This window comes from Ochotona curzoniae, unplaced genomic scaffold (assembly GCF_017591425.1).
Source record: "Ochotona curzoniae isolate NIBS_2020 unplaced genomic scaffold, NIBS_Ocur_1.0 contig_908, whole genome shotgun sequence".
Taxonomy (NCBI): domain Eukaryota; kingdom Metazoa; phylum Chordata; class Mammalia; order Lagomorpha; family Ochotonidae; genus Ochotona; species Ochotona curzoniae.
Genome location: NW_024466607.1, coordinates 32,325,453 through 32,345,000, shown reverse-complemented (window position 1 = coordinate 32,345,000; position 19,548 = coordinate 32,325,453). Strand labels below are relative to the sequence as shown.

At 47.6% G+C, this 19,548-nt stretch overlaps 1 protein-coding gene across 4 annotated transcripts in view; it reads left to right on the top strand.

Moving 5' to 3' along the window:
• The window catches only part of FOXP1 (forkhead box P1), a 493,878-nt gene that overhangs the window by 456,563 nt on the left and 17,767 nt on the right, over positions 1–19,548 (top strand). For all 4 annotated transcript variants that reach the window (XM_040994813.1, XM_040994814.1, XM_040994815.1 and 1 more), the window contains 2 exons: positions 131–218; positions 11,504–11,587. In XM_040994813.1, coding sequence (XP_040850747.1) covers positions 131–218; positions 11,504–11,587 — 172 coding nt within the window. The remainder of the gene's footprint in view (positions 1–130; positions 219–11,503; positions 11,588–19,548) is intronic.

Below are 19,548 nucleotides of genomic sequence, written 5' to 3'. Positions count from 1 at the left end.
AGCCAGGCCACGCCCCAACCCGTGCACGGGGATGAGACCGACTGCCTCGTTTGTGCTTAAGCATCCTAGTAACTTGTGTTTGACTCTTGTTTCTCCATTTCACTTAATGATTTTCTATGTATTGTTGCAGACATCTCAACAGCGAGCATGCGCTGGACGATAGAAGTACAGCCCAATGTAGAGTACAAATGCAGGTTGTACAGCAGTTAGAGCTACAGGTAAAGCCAAATTTATTTTTAATATTACCTCAGTATTCCTCCAATTCCAGATTGCTTGTAGTGTTCTGTAATGAGTTCCTGTGTGCTCATTATTCAAGGGAAGGTCCAAGATCTGATGGTGTTCTTTATTTCATTTTCATTTTGTAACTCTCTGGGCAAGCGCAGCCTTGGTTCACTGTGGGAACTGCTCAGAGGTTCCCAAGCTCTGGGCACTTCTGTGTGCAGCCGATTCTCAGTTACCACTTTGAACTCGCTCTCTCGCTCTCTCGCTCTCTCCCTCCCTCCCTCTGTCTCTTCCTCCCTCTTTCCCTCCCTCCCTTCTTCCCTATCCCCCTTCTCCCCTCCCCTCCTGTCTTTTCCTTTCAGCTTTCTGGTTAACTGGTGCTGGTGGTAAGTCCCTGGCGTTGTTAACACTGTGAAGCTGGAGCTAGGAAGACAAGCTGGAGAGAGAGAGAGGTTGAGAGAGAATGAACGTGAATGCAAAAAGCGCGAGTGAGCCAGGGCGAGTGAACACATACAAAAGCACATTTTCCGAGTTACAATGGGAGGTGTATGAGGGTTTATTTCTCGTGTTTCTTTGACTCCTTTTCTGTCACTGAGAATGATTGAGAGTCACGCGCCTGTTCTCAGCGCACCTGCTCACGCCGGGTGTGCGCGTGCATACACGATCTGCCACTCGGAAATGCATTGGGTTGTGTGGAATGTGTGTTTCTATTAGCAAAATGAACCGGGGTAGATTTTTCTGCAGGATCACACTTGTGAGAGATGGGGACATTTTTAATGTGGATCCTACTTCGAGGGGTAACTTGTTGATGAATCACCATATTTCAATGATAATTCCGGTCTAGTATAATTAATAGAAAATTAGCTTCCAAAAGTAAAAAAAAAAAAAAAAAAAAAAATTAGGTCAGAAATGGAGATTATTCAAACATACAGTTGCAAAAGCCTGACCTTGCAAACCCCATTTATGCAACCGAGTTCCAAAATGCTTTTGAGTGCTGGATGACTCACTATGGCTTCTTCCTCTGCCTGGTTTAGTGTAGGCAAGAGGTTAGCCGACTAGGGGAAATTAAAACAATGTTGTACATTATAGTGTTACCAGCCTTGGAAAAGCCTATTTTGTATGCGAGACAGCTAGGCCGAGATATATGGAGAGCCCTAGGCTAAGTACAGAAGATAATTACATTTGGAATTTTACTGAGTTAAGTCATTTACAGCTTCAAATAGTTGCAGAGAAAAATCAGCCCAAACACACTTAAACTTTTTGTTGTGACTTCTCAGGATAGAAAGGATTTTTTTTTTTTAATTAGTGATCATCTCACATGACAAGTTACATTTTTTAGTAGGATTTTTCTCAAAAAGTTATTTTCTCCAGCTAGTTGATATTTTTCTCATTCAACAGATTAAAATGTATTAGAACTGCAAGATATTTATACAAGCAAGGGGCACATCATAAAATTTCCAACTTTTTATGGGTCTTTGAAAGTTTCTTTAAATTTTACATGTTTACGCGAGGAAGGAAGAAAGTAGGTGTAACCGTCCCTCCAAGCTGACCTGCAGTTGAGCACCGAAAGCCGGCGGGCACCCGGAGTCTACAGAAGGCAGTTGTTCTGAACTCAGCGTGGTGGTGTCGGTAGTCTTGACAACACGATACCAGTTCCTTCTTTTTGTTTATTTTGTAGGATTAAATTCCTAACTTTTGGGTTCATACATTAACTTGGTCTTCAGGGATGTCATGGTGTTCCCAGGAACACATCGCAGCCTGCACAGATCTGAGTGTGGGGCCGGGGACGGTGGCTCCTGGCCTGAGTGTATCTGTCATTGTTCGCTCTACAGAGAGAGATGGGCTCGCAGCCTCAGTGTTTCTCGGTGGGTGTGGCCTAGAGGTGGGACTGAGTCATGTAAAGATTCTTTGGTTATTTGGAGATTTCGTTTAATCTTCAGTTTGCTTTTGTCCCCGAGCCTTAAATCAAAGGCAGGGCAAGTTTGTTTGCCTTTTTTTTTTCCCCCTTGTAAACTTGCAATAGGAAGCAAAGAAGATAGGGCCAGTCATTCTGATGTGGTCATTACCTGTGCTGTTCTGAGAACCTGCTTACCTGCAAGTGTGCCTGAAATGGAAAAGGCTGCAGGTCAATTCAACAGGATCAGTTTCTTCAAACTTCAAGGATTAGCAAGACCACTGTCCTGGGGCCAAATCTCATGAACTAATTTACATTTTGAATGATTCAGAGAGAGAGAGAAAAAAAAACCCAAAAGAATCATATTTCATGGCTGATATTCAAATGTTGGAAGCCATGCATACAGTTGTATTGTGGCACATTTTTGCCCAGATCCATTTATGTATTTCTCATCAATGGCTGCCACAATAGTAAAGTAATTACAGCATACTGAGTCCACAAAGCTGAAAATTCTTGTGGTTTGACTCTGGTCAAATTTTGTCAAGCAGCCCATGGTCAAGGGGTGCAGAACAAGCTTGTGTCTCCCTGTTGGCGGCTTGCTTTTCTCAAGTCCCCGGCTCCCCAAAGTTCTGCTCCCCTCTTTCGGACTCTTAGCCTTGTGTGCCAGTCCAGTGAACCACACTGCTCGAGTTTCCCAGCTAGCAGTTTCACGTGCTCGCCAGCCTTGGGGGCCGCGAAAGGCTGGCTAGAAGATACTCCTCCACATCCACCCAGTGAGCGCAGCACGCGTGGACAAGGAGGAGTCCCATGACAGGGACCTTGCCCGAGTCGCTGTGATGTGCCAGGGAGATGAGCACAGATGGGGCTGGCTTCCTGGTTCTTACACGTCCAAGAAACAAAAGACTACAAAATAATCACTCGGTGCTACTGTCCAGTCTTTGGGCGGAGCTAGCTGACACTCCGGAGGTTTTGAAAACCTCTGGAGTTTACTCAAAAGATTTCAGTATTGCAGAGGGGACAAAGGAAAGTGCACTTTATTCATCAGTTACTTAATTCAGTCAGATGGAATAAACAACGAAAATGTCAACCACCGTTTAGTATTCCAAGACTCCTTCCCTGAAATAGACCTAAGAGGAGGAGCGCGGTCAGGTTGGCCGGAGTCTTTGCGTTGCAGACCTCTCACATCTGAGACTCTTGGCGACTAAATACAATAGTATCCCAGGCTAGCGCGAGTCTTCCGCGTCTTCCTGGTCTCTGAGGTTCAGCACTGTCACGCTCGGGCCCTCATGGTTGACACTTTCACGCACTTGTGTCTGTGCTTCTCAGTTGACTGCCCTGGCAGTCCTTGTCCCCACACATCCTGGGATACTGAGGAAATCAGGTTTCCACAGGGAATGCCCTGCACATGACTGACACAAGAATGGCTACTTTTTCCCTTAAAAAAAAAAAAAGTATTACTTAGTTCAGGAAATTCCTGAACTCCAAGTATCTCATAGCAATGTACAGTTGGAAATTACCATCGATTTACTTGAATTTGATAAAGATTTATACCGCTTAGTAGTATGGGAAAGAGCAGTTATGGTATGTGCAGTTCCCCCAGGGTGACCACCATATTAGAGGAGGAGGAAGAATCAACCCCTGTCGGCTCTCTCTGCAGCTACTGAAGTCTCCAGGGTTTGAATCTGGCTGGGGTTCCCATTGCAAAAACAGGCAAGCGAGCAAACAAGCAAAAAGGCAGCAAGTTCCGAGTGGATCTTAGCACGTCATAAAAAAGGTTCAACAGTAGAATAATTCAGAGGGTGGAGTCAGCCCAACGAGAGACCCAAGCTGCTCAGAGTCCCTTGCTGTGGTTCTGTGTTACTTTGTAGTCCCCTTGAGTCAAAATCAGAGAATTCCCTCTGCCCAGATGGAAGGCCCTGGTATTCCTGCTCAGCCCTTGACGCCTTCCTAAAAAATGAAAATAGAGATGTGTGTGTGATTCAGTAGTGATTATCAGCCTGCAGGACTAGTGGCTGGAGTTCCCTTGCTAGAGCTGCCTACAGAACTGAAAAGGCTCCCGACCGCCAGTGCGGAGATGGCAGGCAGAGGCACAACTCAACGTGGTGGGATTCAGAGCTGGACCTACTGGTGCATGAGAGCTGTCTTGTCCCCATGCATCTAAAATATGACTGCATTCATGAAACCAGTCTTGGAAGATGCATGAGTTAATCTGTGTTTTTCCAAATATTTGGAAGATATTAGAAATAGTGTTTTCTTCATGCTGGAGTACTTATGTACAGTTTGACAGAGAAGCAATGTTGAATTGCATTCCCCTGTCGCACCTTTTTCTCCGAAGGGGAAAGGCGTCAGGCAGACGTGTTAGCGGGCACCCTGCCTTTGTGAGTTGCTATCTGCTATTTGATTGTTAATGACAGTTACCCTTCGCCAGTGGGCTAGCCGGAGGTTTTCCCTGTCATTTGGAAGCCCATCATTGGAAACCCCAAGAGGTGGCATGAAGCCCTTACTCTGGCACGGACAACCAGCAGTAAGAGAGGCCATGGGAATAAACTGGGTCACGGACATGGCTGCCTGACGTCAGGGAGTGCATTTTAATGTTTTACCTGTTTAATGTTCTCTCTTGATGATGGAGTCTTCCAGGATTATATGCAGACTTGAGAGTGAGAACTGGAGTGGAGGAAGGGCCCCACAGTCAAGTGTCCATGCTGCCAGCTCACACTCTGTTGCCCCAACTCAGACAGACAGGAATACGTTGGGGTGAGCCTGGCCCCTCAGCTGCTTGGGCCAGGATTGTGCCTGTGCCTGGGAAGAGAGCCTCAAGTACCAGTTTGGGGCCCAGGCACTGCAGTTCACGCTGCTTGGGTCTCCCTGGCTTCTTGCACGGGACCCACGTGCGCAGCGCTTTAGGTAAGCTGTGGATGGGCTAGCCCAGCAGCGTTGCAGTGTCTGGATGATATTGGTGTTTGAAGAAGAAGGGGAGCTATCTGCTATAGCAGGCAGGAGGGAAACAGGAAAGAGCTTTCTGTTAGCTAAGAGGTAATAGTGATACAGGCAGACTTGGGGCCGACTATTTGTTTTAATAATTTTCATGACCCTGTGGCATTGCTAAATTGTCATTGGAGAAAGATGTGTCTTGAACGAAAGAAAAGGGGCCTTGGAGGTCTTTGTGTTTTCCTCCTGGGTCAGGGGAACAGGCCTCCAGCAGCCCCTCGGCCTAGACGCAGAAGTGCGCGTTCGAAGCAGGCAGCGTGAAACGGGTCAGCCAGATCAGCATGAACCTGTTAGACAGGAGGTGGGAGTAAAAGGATGTGTACTTTAAATTTTTTAATAATTTTATTCTATTCAGTCACTGCTTCTCAAAGTGCCTTTTTTTCCAGTGACTTACAGCCTGGTGCTGAGGTTAAGACCGGCATGCTTTTCAGCTGCCCCACCAGGCTGCACTGCTTAAAGGGAGGGGCGTCGTGGAGGTGGTGGTGCAGCAACGGGCTGTTGGCAAGAACACTCCAAGCCAGGGGAGCTGCTTGAGTCTGCTCCCGGAGTGGAAACATCTACTGATTATTCAAAAGTTCATTTATATGCTCAATATAAAACAGAATGATCAGCCCCCCGGGCTCCCCTGGGACTCGGGGCATTCCTTCGACTCGGGATTTTCAGCTTCTAAAACTGCCCAGGTTCTGGCCGACTGGGATGAGTTGGTGCCCGTTCACGGTCGGTGTGAACCCACTGGCTGTAGAAACTGGTGAATGCCCGGGCTCCGCTGCCATTGAAGGGCTGGTTCCTGAGCTGGTTCTCGTGTCCGACCCTCACAGCCAGCCCTGTCCCTTGATTGTAACGATCGGGAGCACGTGCCTCAACTTGAACGGCCATGCTTGATGCACGTTTCTTCTTGTTCTTTGCAAAAGGTATTACTAAATTTACGATGATCGCCACTGGCCTCTTCAAGAGTCAACAGAGTGACCCTCTGTGCCCCCACCTGCCCCTTACAGATAAGCTCGTGTGCAGGACATGTGATGAATTTGTGCACGCCTGTGGAGGGAGTGATGGCAGCTAACCCAGCCTCGTAGTCTGTGCCTGTTACTGGCCGCTGCTGCCGAGGGTTTGTCCACGGAGGGCTGTTGTCCACCGGCGCCCCGGGCGGGGTTCTGTGTGCACCCCTGGGAGCGACCCGATCTTCACAACCGTTGGGGGCGGCTGGCGAGCCCCTGCCTGCCTCGCGGGGCGCTCTCCGGAGGAATCCGTGGCCAGGCAGCTCGGATCACTGCCGCTCCCGAGTCTTCCACATCCTCCCCACCAGGAGCCCTGAGCTCCAGGAGTATGTCAGCAGGAGGAAAAGCGCACCCGCTCAGACAGCAGCGGGGGCATTAATCCTAACTCGAATCAATTACCGCGCGGACGCCGCGTGCGATTACTGTCCCATTAGTGCTGCTATTTGTAATCACACCAGCTTGCTAGACTTTGGCAAATATACGGTCTGTAATGTATCCCCTTGGAACCTTCCTAGCCCCATCCGAGGCAGTCTTCAGGATGGTTCCTCCCAGCCCCGACCTTGCAGAGCCCCCAGACCATTCTGCTCGAGGAGGCTGGGGCGTGCTGGGGAGGGTGGAGGTCCTTGGTGGCACCGTGGCTTCTGCTGCTGCCGCCACCGGCGCTTTGAGGCCAGAGCCAAGAACAAGCTGAGTCGCGAGGACTCTCACTTGTGCATCCCCCTTTGAAAAGCAAGACACTTACTGTTCATAATTTAAAATCCCGCCGAACTTGAGGAGCATTAGAATTCCTAGACTATGACTGAGTATTAGTGTGCGTCTGCTTTAAATGTCAAGAGAGTCTTTAATAACAACATGTGAGGAATGTTAAGATGGTGACGGAGCACAATGGAAGTAGGGAAATTTCCTTCCACTGGGGTGAAATGAGCCATGGATTGCCCACCACCTGAGTGCTGCCGTGGTGGCAAAGAAATCCTTTCAGAGCTTTCACAGAGACTAGGCTGTGAAAGTATGTGGATTACCAGAGTTTCATAAAATGAGTCAAAAATAAGTAAATGCTCAGGGTCCGGTGCGATAGCATAGTGGCTAAAGTCCTCACCTTGCACGCGCCGGGATCCCATATGGGCGCCAGTTCTAATCCCGGTGGCCCCGCTTCCCATGCAGCTCCCTGCTTGTGGCCTGGGAGGGCGGTTTAGGACGGCCCAGAGCCTTGAGACCCTGCACCCACGTGGGAGACCTAGAAGAGCTTCTGGCTCCTGGCTCTGGATTGGCTCAGCTCTAGCCATTGTGGCCATTTGGGGAATGAACCATTGGACGGATCTTCCTCTCCGTCTCTCCTCCTCTCTGTATATCTGCCTTTCCAATAAAAAAAATAATAAGTAAGTAAATGCTCAGTCTGGGGGGAGAATGTCAGTTCAGCTCCTTCCATCTGGGCTGCCCTTTCTCCTCCGCTCCCCACACCCCGCCCCCCTCCGCGCCCCGCCCCCCCGTCCCCCTGTGCCCCGTCCCCCCCGTCCCCCTCCGTCCCCCTCCGCCCCCTCTCTAGTTTCCTTCTTGAGCTGCAGGTTAGAGACCTGGGTAGCGGGGGCAGTGCTGCCCGTCAGGCCAGTCTGTGTACATCACGGTTGTCTGCGGAGCTGGCTGTGAGTGTACAGGTTCGGGTGAGCCCCTGGGTGGTTAGATGTGGGATCCCTGTGTCGGAATTACCCCATGCCTGCCCCTGAGGTGAGCCTGGGCACCCCTGCTCGCCTGGTGGTTCGGGCTGAGTGCTTGGATGGCTGCGCGTGGGGGGTGGGCAGATCTGGCCTGCCCTCTTGCCCGAGGCGGTCCTTCGGAGAGCCCACTGTGTGAGGAGGTCAGACCAGGCGTGCTGCAGCCAGGGCCCGGCTCTGCCACCCCTCCTGGCTGAGACCTGCCGCACTCCCGGCTTCTCAGTGACCACCGGCCGGAGTCCTGCGGATGTCCCACGCCTTTGCGGTCTGAAGCCGGGACCGGCAGAAGAGGGGGTCACCCGTGTCAGCCAAGGGGGGAGCAGTTGCTCAGGATGAGAGGAAAATGCAGGGAGGACTCGAGAGACCCGTGGGAAGGGAGCACCACTACACCCTCCTCCCCAAGCTTTCTCCTCCATTTTTGAAACCAGGAAGGTGTTTGTTCTTAGCTGCTCTGTCAGCTCCGTGGAGCCCCTATGCTGTGTCCGCATCCCGTAGACTGTCATTGTGTATTGGAAAGAGTTAGAGGAGAGACACAGATCTTCCTCATGTTGGTTCACTCCCCAAGTATCCGCAAGGACCCGAGCTGAGCTGATCTGAAAGCGGGAGCTTCTTGGGGTCTCCCATGCAGGTGCAGGGTCCCAAGGCTTTGGGCTGTCCTGGACTGCTTTCCCAGGCCACAAGCAGGGAGCTGGATGGGGAGTGGAGCAGCCAAGTGCTAACCGGTGCCTATATGTGATCCTGGCGTGTGCAGGGCGAGGACTTTAAGCACTAGGCTCCCGCTCAGGGCTCTCCACAGCTCTTTCAAAAAACCAACAGTCAGGGACAGGTGGGCTGGGTGTCAGGGAGGCACCAGCTGCCACGCCAAGCCTGCGCCGTGTGCAAGAGCAGATCTTGCTGTCAGAAAAGCCCCTCAGAGTTCTTAGGCACCTGCTGCACCCTCAGGAGAAGCCACATCCTCCAGAAGCGTGCTGCATGGTGAGGCCAGTGTCACTGAGCGAGGCGTGACTTGTGCCCGCGTCCAACGGGGGTCACCCTCCACCGTCCCAGAGAACTGGTGGCTGCACTTGCTTCCAGGAACAGGCCCCACATGAGCAAGCTCCCTCGCGCAGGGCCCAGTGCTCTCCTGCCGGGGAGGCTCACCTAGAGCCGGTCTCTGTTGGTCCTGCAACGTGCATTAGTTCAATTTCCATTTACCTGCCGAGTTCTTACTCGGCCTATGGATTGAATTCCTCAGTCTGCCTTTCTCAGGATTCGCAATGCGGGAGGCAGTGCTGGAATACACTGGCTCATATTAAATGTTGGTCTTCTCATTTCCTAACAATGAACTGGTGCCGTGAATATTAACGGGAGTGGTGAGATCGTGTAATGATGGCATTACAAGTAATCAAGGAGGTGAATGACTTTTGAAGGGCCAGTGAGTGTTACACATGCAAGACAGCCGTCGTAGGGGGAGGATGTGGTTTCAAAGGGTGTGGATGTTTAGCTTATTTGTGTGTGCCTAAAAGCATAAAAAGTTAATTTGGCAGAGTTTTTTTTTTTTTTTTTTTTTGCCTGCATTGTTTAAACAATTGGTATTAGAGCTCTCATTGATTAAACGTAAAACTTATCTGGGAATATGATATTCCTCTTGTTACAACCAAAGAGTTGGATTTCTGCCCCCCTCTTTTTTTATTTTTTGTAACCTTGCCCACCTCGTAGAAAGGCAGAGCTAGAAGAGTAGAAGTGAGGCCCCTGGATAATCCTTGGAATTCTGTGTCCCGGTTGGAAAGTAAGAAAACGCTCCCTCCGGCAGTCACCCTGAAGGTGACGGGTGTGGCTGTGTGCACACATCCTATGTGTGTCTGCCAAGTGCTGCTTTGACCTTGAACTGGCCAGCCGAAGGTCAGCCTGCCACAAGGACTCCACAGAAGGCCATTCCTTTTGCTCTTAGGGATCTGCGTTTGTCTTTTGCCAGACTTAGCCTGTAATTGCAACATCACTGCTGTTTGCTCCTCAATTAAGTCACAATTAATATTCAGCAGACTATTCAGTAAATATCACTTCACACCCTTTAACTTGGATTGTTGAACGTGGCAGACTGCTTGTTTTTTAAAGAGAGTGACATATATGCCTTCATTCCCTCTACCCAAGGATAATTTTCAAAGCAAGAGCATTTTCTAAAAATCTTAAGAATATTTTTGTTTTGGCAACAGACAACTTAGGGTACTTGTGTTTAAAAAATAATAATAAATGCACAAAAATGCCATTTCCAACATTTTAATAGTCCTGAGACACTTTAGGAAACTAAATTCCTTTGGCATTATGTGTTCAGACAAATCTTTGAGTTTGGCTGTTCAGTAACTTTCTGAAGAACAGAGGATGAATAATAAAATGGCTCCTAATACAGTATCATTTTCATTTCCTGTTTGTTGAGAGATAAATGCTAACACTGTAGAGCTTCTTTTTTTCTTAATATATTCCTCCCTGAATCACAAGGGAATGAAAGGGAAAAAAAAAAAAAAAAAGAAAACCAAATGCGATAGGGCTGGAGAGTGAGTCATGGGTTGGGATGAGCAAAAAGATCCTTCCCTTTCTGCCCTCCCTGTTTCCTTCCTCCCCTGCTGCTGACCTCCTTTCCCCTGAAAGAGCTATCGAAAAAGGTGAAGCATATTTGATTATTAAATCTTTTACAAATCAATTAGCTTTATGTAAGTCTGAGGTTATTTACATTACCATGGGAGAAATGCACCCCTTCTCAGCTCCACACTATCACTCTGGACAAGTAGTTTAGCAGAGTCCTGAAATAAAACAGTGTGGACCCGCCAGCTCACTCTCTCCTCCCGATCAATTTCTTGCACAATTTCCCTAAAAAATCACAGCTGTTCTCTTAACTATACCTTGATCATATTCTGAGGACATATTTCTCACTTTTTTTTTTTGAGAATTAATTATGTCCTCTATGCCCAGCTGTTTTAAATTACTAAAACTAGTGTGTCAGGCTGATCAAAAGCAAACATAAATGCGGCATCCACTTAGTACTCGCATGCCCGCTGTGTGCATCCAATCAGACACTCTTGTGACTTCTGAAGATATTTTTAATAGAGTGATGAGTCTCGAAGTATTCAAATGAAAGTGACATAGAGCAGATACATACATACTGAGCAAATGAGTAAACACAGTCCGTCAGTGTGTGCTCTGGCAGCCCTGCTGGTACCTGCTAACGCACTTGCCAGCACTGTCTTAGTGCCTACCTGTGAAGAAAGAGAAAGATAATTTTGCATAAATGTATCCATCTGTCTAGGTTTTTTTTTTTCCCCTCTGTCTAGTTTTCCTTCTACAACTACAACAGGTGCGTTCACGAGCTTGAGCTGCCTAGCTCGGTTTCCTCTGGCATTCTCAGATTGGTCAATAGGCGTGATTCACCTTTGCCAGTCAGCTGTCCACGTGACATTGGACTCCTTGGTGCCGGCAGGTCTAGAACTTCCCAGTTAAAGTCTCTTGCATGTTGTTGTATTGAGAAATCGCACACTGACATGTCCGGGTACTTGGAGCTTGGCAATGGTCATAAAGATTTCAAAAAAATGAATAAGCCATGAAAATGAGTTTTATCATGTGTTACAGTGCCATTGTTCATTGGAACATGTAGCATTTGGGGTGTTAAAGATGGTAATGAATCTGTATTCAAAGAAATAAAATAGCATTTTTCTTCCTACTAGCTTGCAAAAGACAAAGAACGCCTGCAAGCCATGATGACCCACCTGCATGTGAAGTCTACAGAGCCCAAAGCCGCCCCTCAGCCCGTGAGTACCAGCCCTGCCGCTGAAGGCAGTGCGCGTGCGCCCGTGCACGGGTCAGGGCAGCTGACCTCAGTGGATTGGGGTATTGCGTGTATTGAGGCCTTCGCTGGTCCCCCGTCCTGATGAAGGTGGTGGGCCGTCCATCTAGCGGAGATGGGGGGTGATTCAGACGGGGTCCTTGGCCCCCGAGGCCCAAGCAAGCAGCTCTTCCTTGGGACAGAGTGATTGGTGCCAAATCAGAGTGCTGAAGTACATTAGGAGGACCACGTGCTGGAGAGTAGTAAAGTTTGTCAGGAGTCTGAAGTGAAAATGACCCCTTCACCGCTCGGGGACCAAATATGGTGCCCTGAGACTGCTTAGGAATCAGTGCTCCGGGATCTCTTGTGAAGTGACCTGCTTTGTTTTACTAGACCTTGAAGGACGCCATTCTAGCACAGGCGGCTCGTGTCAGAGCAGAAAGTTGATGCCGAATCGCCCAGTCCTGTCTTGGGACTCATTCCTTGTAATCAAATTCTTTAACTGTTGGATTTCTAATTTTCCTACGTTGGTAAAAATCTAGTAGCTTTAGCTGATTATTCAAAATGGAGACAGTGCTTTGCTTCTTGATTTTAAGATTTGTAAAATTTAAAGGTACACTGCCTTTATTTGATTTTGCTTGGAGTCACTGTGTGAAAATTAATTGAGCGTTGACAATCTATAGTTAGTACCGGCAATTTTAATCAATATGCAATGATGCAGCATAATGGCAAAGTATTGGTTTATCTGTTTTGACTGATTTTTTTCTATAAATAAAGCAAACATACACCCATAGATGTATGATTTATGGTGATAGAAATAAAACGGAGTCAGACTATTAACCCAGCAAATATGGTAGCCTGCCAAGATGCAGTTGGCAGACAAAATTAATGTCTGAAACAGAACACATTACTGAGATATAGGACATAAAATCATTAAACACTTCGCGCATCCATTTTTACTAGGAGCGTGTTGTTAGTTTCCATGTATTTCACAGTAAATGGGTGAAGAACTGGATACATGGGTGACCAAAAAGAAAGGGGAAGAGGACCCGGGCCACGCAGTAATGTGGAGTCGGGTGTGGTCAGCAGTGTTGCCCCCAGCAAGCCCTCCTCTTAAAGAACATGAATTCAAGTGGGCAGATTGGTAGTGCCGTGGAACGAGTTGGCTGAGCTCACGGACAGGCAGAGCTCATGGCAGAGGGTGCCCCTTGCCTGGGAACTCCGCACAGGTCTCCGGGGGGCCGTGAGGAGCCCTGTTTCCTGTGACTGCATCCAGCCACGAGGGAAAGCGTGAGGTGGAGGAACTTGTTCCTCCGTGGCTTACCGGCAGCCGTGAGAGCTGACAGATGCAGGGCTTGGCACTCCGGCCCTGGAATTGTTTTGGAGTCTGGGGCGCTTGGTGAAGGACAGGAGAAATTGCAGTGCATGGCTGGCACCGCGTGCGCGTGGGGCTGGGAGTGGGCAGGCGGCAGACACAGGTGAACCCACGGCGGCCAGTGGTCAGCAGCTGGTACAGGCAGCTGGGGGAGACACGAACGGAGAAGGAAGGTTTACCTTGATTAGTATTTTTTAAAAAAGTGTTTTACATTCTAGAAAATTATAACTTTGAAGGGGACCTCCTACTAAATTTATTTTTAACTGCTCTATTGAAAATTCTCTACCACTAGTCAACATTATCTCTTAGTAGCTCAGCACAGTATTTCTTTATTAAAAGAAATAGGCACGAATATTTTTGACTGAAAAATTAATAGCTTTTGAATTCATACACAGCAGGTTTTCTTTTGCAAAGAAGTCCAATATCGCACTTCTGTAACCATGTATTTAGAGTCCAAGTCAACCCTTTGACAGCTAGAGCAGCGCTACAAGCCAATATAAAGAACTCCAAGATGTAAACCAACAATAGGCCGTCTGTGTGAGGTTTGCCATTGTCAAATACATAGATTGTTTGGATTAGTTTATGTAAATGTACTGTTGTATTACCCTTTGAAAAAAAAAAGATCCCATTTGTATATGAAAAGTGGTTCCCTTCACAGGCGGCATTATAAATTCCTTATCCTTTAACTTACATGTAAGAAGTAAAAATTGGTGCCTGACAAGCAGATATTGTGTGACACTCTGTTGTCGGAGTGAACCCTGCCTTCTTTTCATTTATTGGAAAATAGAAAATTTTATTATAGATACCATCTTATAAATCAGGAATTATTAAAATATGTATAGGTGAGGCATTGGGAAATTAATTATAAAAGGTAGACATGCAATGTTTTGCATAAATTTTCATTTCCTTGTCAAAAAAAAAAGGAAAGAAAGAAAGAAAGAAAGAAAAGGCTGGGTGGGTGGTGGGGGCACACGGGCGGCAGGCCCTTGGTGCCTCCAGCCCGAGGGCCCTGAGCTGTCTGGGCACCGACCCTGATGCGAACGCGGTGCCAGCAGCCTCTGATTTACGCTGCCTATCCTAAATAGCGGAATGCCTGGTGTGTGTGTGGATGAGTATCCTTCTAGAATCTGCGATTTCAAACAAACAGTCCCTGGGATTGTAATCTAGCCATAGATGGGGACTTTCATGTTACAACCTTGCCAGTAAGTTTATGAAGTTTTTCTTTTTCCATTTCTGTTTAAAAAGGACCTCGTTGTTTATTTAAAAATTCTTAGTCACTAAGTGATAGAATGCTTTGCTGTAAATGTTGTCTTTCACTAAATGCCATTTGGGTGGTAAGTGTCGCTCGCTGTATCCAAGCATCCAACCAGTTCCCGTTTCGTTGCCTCAGAGAAACTGCCAGAACCTTGCACTGTTGTTACATCAGGCCAGGGACGCACTTTCTGGATCCTCTTGTGGAACTCATGTTCACATTTGGATAGTTAGAGGACAGGCTCATCCTGGAAGGCGCCCAAGTGTTCAGATGTGGATCTGAGCCTGCTGCGCGCTGGGCCAGAGGGCCCGGTGAGCTGGAGGGAGCGGTCAGAAGGGAGACACGTGGTGCTGCCAGGGAGGGGCGTGGGGTCTTGAGGAACAAGCTTCCCCCCCATAACTGCACATGCCCCCACACTCTCAGGGCACAAACGGTGCTGTCGGCAAGAGGCAGCTGACCGGGAACAGGGCACTTCCGGGAGATCCAGCGGAGAAACTGAGTCCTGAGAGATGGCGAGGAGGTGGGTTCGGTGTGGTCTACACAGCTGTGTGCTGCTGAGGCAGGGCGCTGAGAGAGGAAGATGGGTCAAGAGGATGAGTGTGGAGGGAGGGACTGTCCACATCAGTTGACAGACTTATGCTTAACCCAAGGCTGGTCTCTCTGTGGAGAAGAATCTGGAAGAGTTCATGGCGGCAGTTAGGTCATGGAACAGAAAGGCAGTTCTTGATGCCAGCCCGGAAGTGCCATGTTCGCTGTTATGTTTAAAAGACTCTACTCTTTTCCACAGAAAGATAAGTGAAAGCAGAGAACAACAGGATACTGCCCTGATGACAATAATTAGGACTCTTGTCCCAAACTCTGTAACATCCTCAGAGTAGATGCCAGAACATCCTGTTTTGAGGTTCCTGTCTTCATGCTAATCCCGTGGAGAATGTGTTGAGATTCTGTCTTGAGGAGGAGGGGTCAATTCAGAGGCGAGGACAACACAAGCAGAGAGGCTTGTGGCTTCCTGAGGCTGTGGAAGGTTTCCTGCAAGCTGCTTCGCTGGCGTCCTGTTAGGGAAGTGCTGGGTGGGCAGGGAGCCGCATGCTGGGGTGTCTCGCTGCACCTCCGTGCAGAGCCCTGGGGCCCCGAGAAACCACGCTGTTTCAGAGCTGGTGGGCAGGTCATTACCGTGCTGGTAGTGTATCCTCTTTGATGAAAATATTATAGAACACAATTGGAATGAAATGCAGTACTAGATGTTCCTTTTTGCACATTTTCTCTTGCTCGAACTGTAGCAATCAGGGCTGCTCTGAAATTGTTTTTAGCTACCACAAAAACAAAACGCCTCTCTCAGGGTCTTTTTTAACTCTTCATCAAGGTATGGCCACTCACTCGGGCTGCCAGAGCCTTGCTTTGGATTTGGAGAAATAATATTAGGCAGTCATAAAAAGGGATTGCTAAGCCCCACGCGCAAACGCCATCTTACAGCCTGCTTTTCATGGAATCTCTCCCTCATCAACTTGGGGCAGGCTCTTGGCTTTGTTTGTAGTGTCACGGCCAGTTACACCACCTCCTAAGTCTCTTCCACAGGGACCAGGTGAGATAGAAAAGGCGAGGCCCATCACCGAGGCATCCAGCTGCCATCCACTCCTCCTTCCCACCGCGTGATCGGGTCCCATCCCTGCGGCTTAGTGCACTCGGGCCAGTAAAAGCAGCAGTAGACAAACAAGTTCTGGGAGCCTGGAAGTCCCTCCCGTGCCCACTGTGTCCCTTGGTGTTTTGGTTTCATGTTTGTCTTTTGTTCTGTTTTCCTGTGAGGCAAGAGCACAAACAAAAACAAAAATGAATTCTTATGGGACTACTTAGGACAAGTCTGTTTCTGTCTGGGGTTTACATCAGCGGTTTACTTGCTTATTTATTTATTTTAATGGGAGTGACTCATCTTTAAAAGGGTGAGGAGATTACCAGTTGAAAACAAGAAACTTTTTGTTTTGGTTTTGTTGTTTTTTTTAAGATCCAGCCCAATATTAAATCGCTGATAGTGTTCAAACAGTTTGATGGCAGAGAAATCTAGGATAGGCCTGTGACCAAAGTGGGGGAAAGATGATGCTTGAAAGCACAAATAAATCTAAAAACGCTAACCCTCCAGCAAGTTTAAGTGACATAAGAATTTAACTTTTGGCCAGAGTTTCAAAGAGATTATCTTTGCTGAAATCATCACATGATGGAAAGTTGCCACGTAGAAAATATCAGAGTTACTAACTTTTCTAAACATAGCAACCTCTTTTAAAATAGAAGATGAACATAGAAAGAAAAATCGGGTTTCCATCAGGACAAGGGACCTCCCAGCCCAGTCCCTTCCATGCTCCATGCCCCGGAAAACACGATCTCTTAAAACCAGACTGACAGAAACACCTAACACATATACTTTCATTTCTAATTGATTTTTATTAAGATTGAATAGTTTGCAATGAAGATGAATATATCAAGATTACAAAAAAAAAAAATCCACACCCTTTCTAGTTTGCTCTGTTGCTGTGTCATTGATTTTTGGGGGTCCACTTTGGTCAGAGGACTTAATGAGAAGAGCAGGTTTGGTCTGAAGACAAAGCCTGCTTGGAGCCCTTCCCCAGGCGTGCCCCGTGCCCTCTCTCCCTGTCCCTCCCTCTCCCCCTTCAAAGGCGATTTCTCCTTGAGACAAGCACATGATCATCAAACGAAAGTTTGAAAGTTAAGTAACTTCTATAGCAGTTGACAAGGTTGACATTTCATTAACTTGTTGGTTCAGCCTTCAAATGATTATGTGTGGCAAAGCACCCTGCATTTGGGGTTTACAGTTTTTTTTGTTCTTCCTTCCCTCACAGGCTACAGTCATGTTTAATTTGGAATCTTGGCTCCTTTGGCAAATTAGCAATTAGAACAATTTTGTGGGAATATGTATATGTGTCATTAGTTTTCCTGCAAATTAATAGCAAGGGCAGAGGTCAGGCAGAAATTTTCCACTTGACTGCAGCTCCTCTATTGAGACTTGGCACTTGATTTTGGAATGGCCACAGCTGCTCTCGGCCACCCTCTTCCTCCAGGAACTGTCTTTTAATTAGTTTACCTCATAGCCATCATTACAAATATTACTGCCTCCCCTCCTCGAAATAAAATTACTGTTTCTACAAAATATTCCAGTGACATCTTGCACCACTGCGCATGGATGGTGGGGTCACTCGAATGCAGCATTTAATCATTAGATCACCTCCATCCGTGTCTCCTAATTAGAGTCCTTACAATACATTTTTATCTGGTAATTAGCTGAGATGGGCTGCTTCCTCTGTGGCTTATTAGAGACAGCCCAGCAGTGGGTGTGAATCACCGTGTCATTTGTCAAGCCTGGTAAACCCCTTCTCTGCTCTCCTCTGGCTCGGTGTTTATTTCCATTTGCTACCTCTATTCCAGAGCGTCCAGATCATTGTTCCTGCGTCTCTGTCGGCTCTGCTAGCCTCGAGGGATTATATGCTTTTATTGTTTCTTTCACTGGTAGAAATACTTCAAGTGCTAAGAGCTTTGTGAAAACTTGAGAGTCAGAAATTCTTTTTGCACTTGGTGACACTTGGGGTTTGTCTGTTGTGAGTGTGAGCACCCAAAGAGACGGGCGTGCTCAAGAGGCTCCAGGCCTCCATGACTTTGGACTTTTGACAAACTGGATATGGTTACCTTCTTAAAACACAAAGAGCACATGTATCTAAAGGGGTTGAAGGAAAGAGAAAAAGGGAGGGAGGAAGAGAGAAAAGAAGGAAGGAGAGGAGAGAGAAATACTTTCCATCCCACCACTGTCTACAACAGCTGGGGGACAAGGCAGCTGAAGCCAGGAGCTGCGTCCAGCTCTTCCCGGTGGGTGGCAGGTAGCAAAGAGCTGGACCATAAATTCTGCCTCCCAGGGTGAACGTATAACAGGAAGCTGGATTATAATCAGCAGAAGGACCTGAACCCAGGCACTGTGATAGGGGTTGCAGACATTTCAAATGGTGGCAGAACCACTGTGCCACAATACCCACCTCCATGGTTAGAGGCTATATTTTCATTGGAAAGATAGGTTTACAGAAAGAACAATCTTGCGTCCGTTGGTTCACTCCCCAATGGCTGGAGCTGAGCCAATCAAAAGGCAGAAATTTCTTCCAGGTCTCCCACATGGGTGCAGGGTCCCAAGGCTGTGGCCATCCTCTGCTGCCCTCCAGGCCACAAGCAGGAAGTGAATGGGACATAGGCTCCCGGTGCTTGCAAGGTGAGGATTTAGCCATTGCATTGGGCCCCCATCTCTGTATTTCTTCAGCACATTTACGCTTTTGGTTTTCATTACATCTTTAAGAAGGCCACAGTGTTTAGGGTCACGTTCTGAAGCTGAAGAGAGAGGCCCAAAGTGGAGTCAACTCTCAGGATTTGTGTATGTGTGTGCGTGGTTATTGTACACATTCATCTTTGACCAATCTGTGCTTTTTGATAGTGAGCTCTTTAAGGATGGCAATCATGTATTATATTACTGTCTTCATCATTATGGGATCAACTGCCTTAGGTTTGCTCAGCAAGAATTATTCGGTGTTATTTATGACAGGGATCATAGCTAGTCACTGAAACTTCTTTTTCAGGAGAAAAGACATAGAAAAGTCACACTGGTTAGTGTTTATTTTCTCCATTAGTTAGGTATAAGATGACCACAGGGACAACAATGAAACAAGCTGGGGTTTGCCAGTGGGTTGGGTGGGACTGTGAGCAAGCTGTTTCATCTCTGCATTGATGAGGATATGAGAATGGAATGAAACCAGAGCGTTGGATGTTATAAAACCTGCTTCTTGCACGTGTTGTCTACAACTCCCCGGAGCAGCGTCTGAATCAGGAAGGCTGTGTGTTCATGACCTTGTACTCGTTTTGGTGATCCACTGCTTGAACTGGTTTGTACAGGTACTTGTACCTGGTCAGTAAAGAATGGCCAACTCTAGGAACAGGGCAGCCCCAACTCCTGCGCCTTTGCTTCCCGGCCAAGCCTGCAGGCAGGTGCCTATGAAGTGGCCAAGTCTGTTGACCAGAGCAGCTCACAGCACGTGCCCAGCGTCCTGGGGGACTTGTGAGGGTAGCGCGATGTTCATGGCCTGCTGTTTCAGATGCGGGGGGTCTCTTGTTTGTGCTGCGTGAACATTTCAAGCTCAAAATAGAAAGGGAAGCACAACTTCTAGCATTATGTTTACACTTCCCATTATTATTTCCTCAGTGATTTTTGCTCTTCACTTTCTTCCCTTAGAATTCCCCTCATATTAGATGGCTCTGCCGGGTTTTTCACTTACTGAAGAGT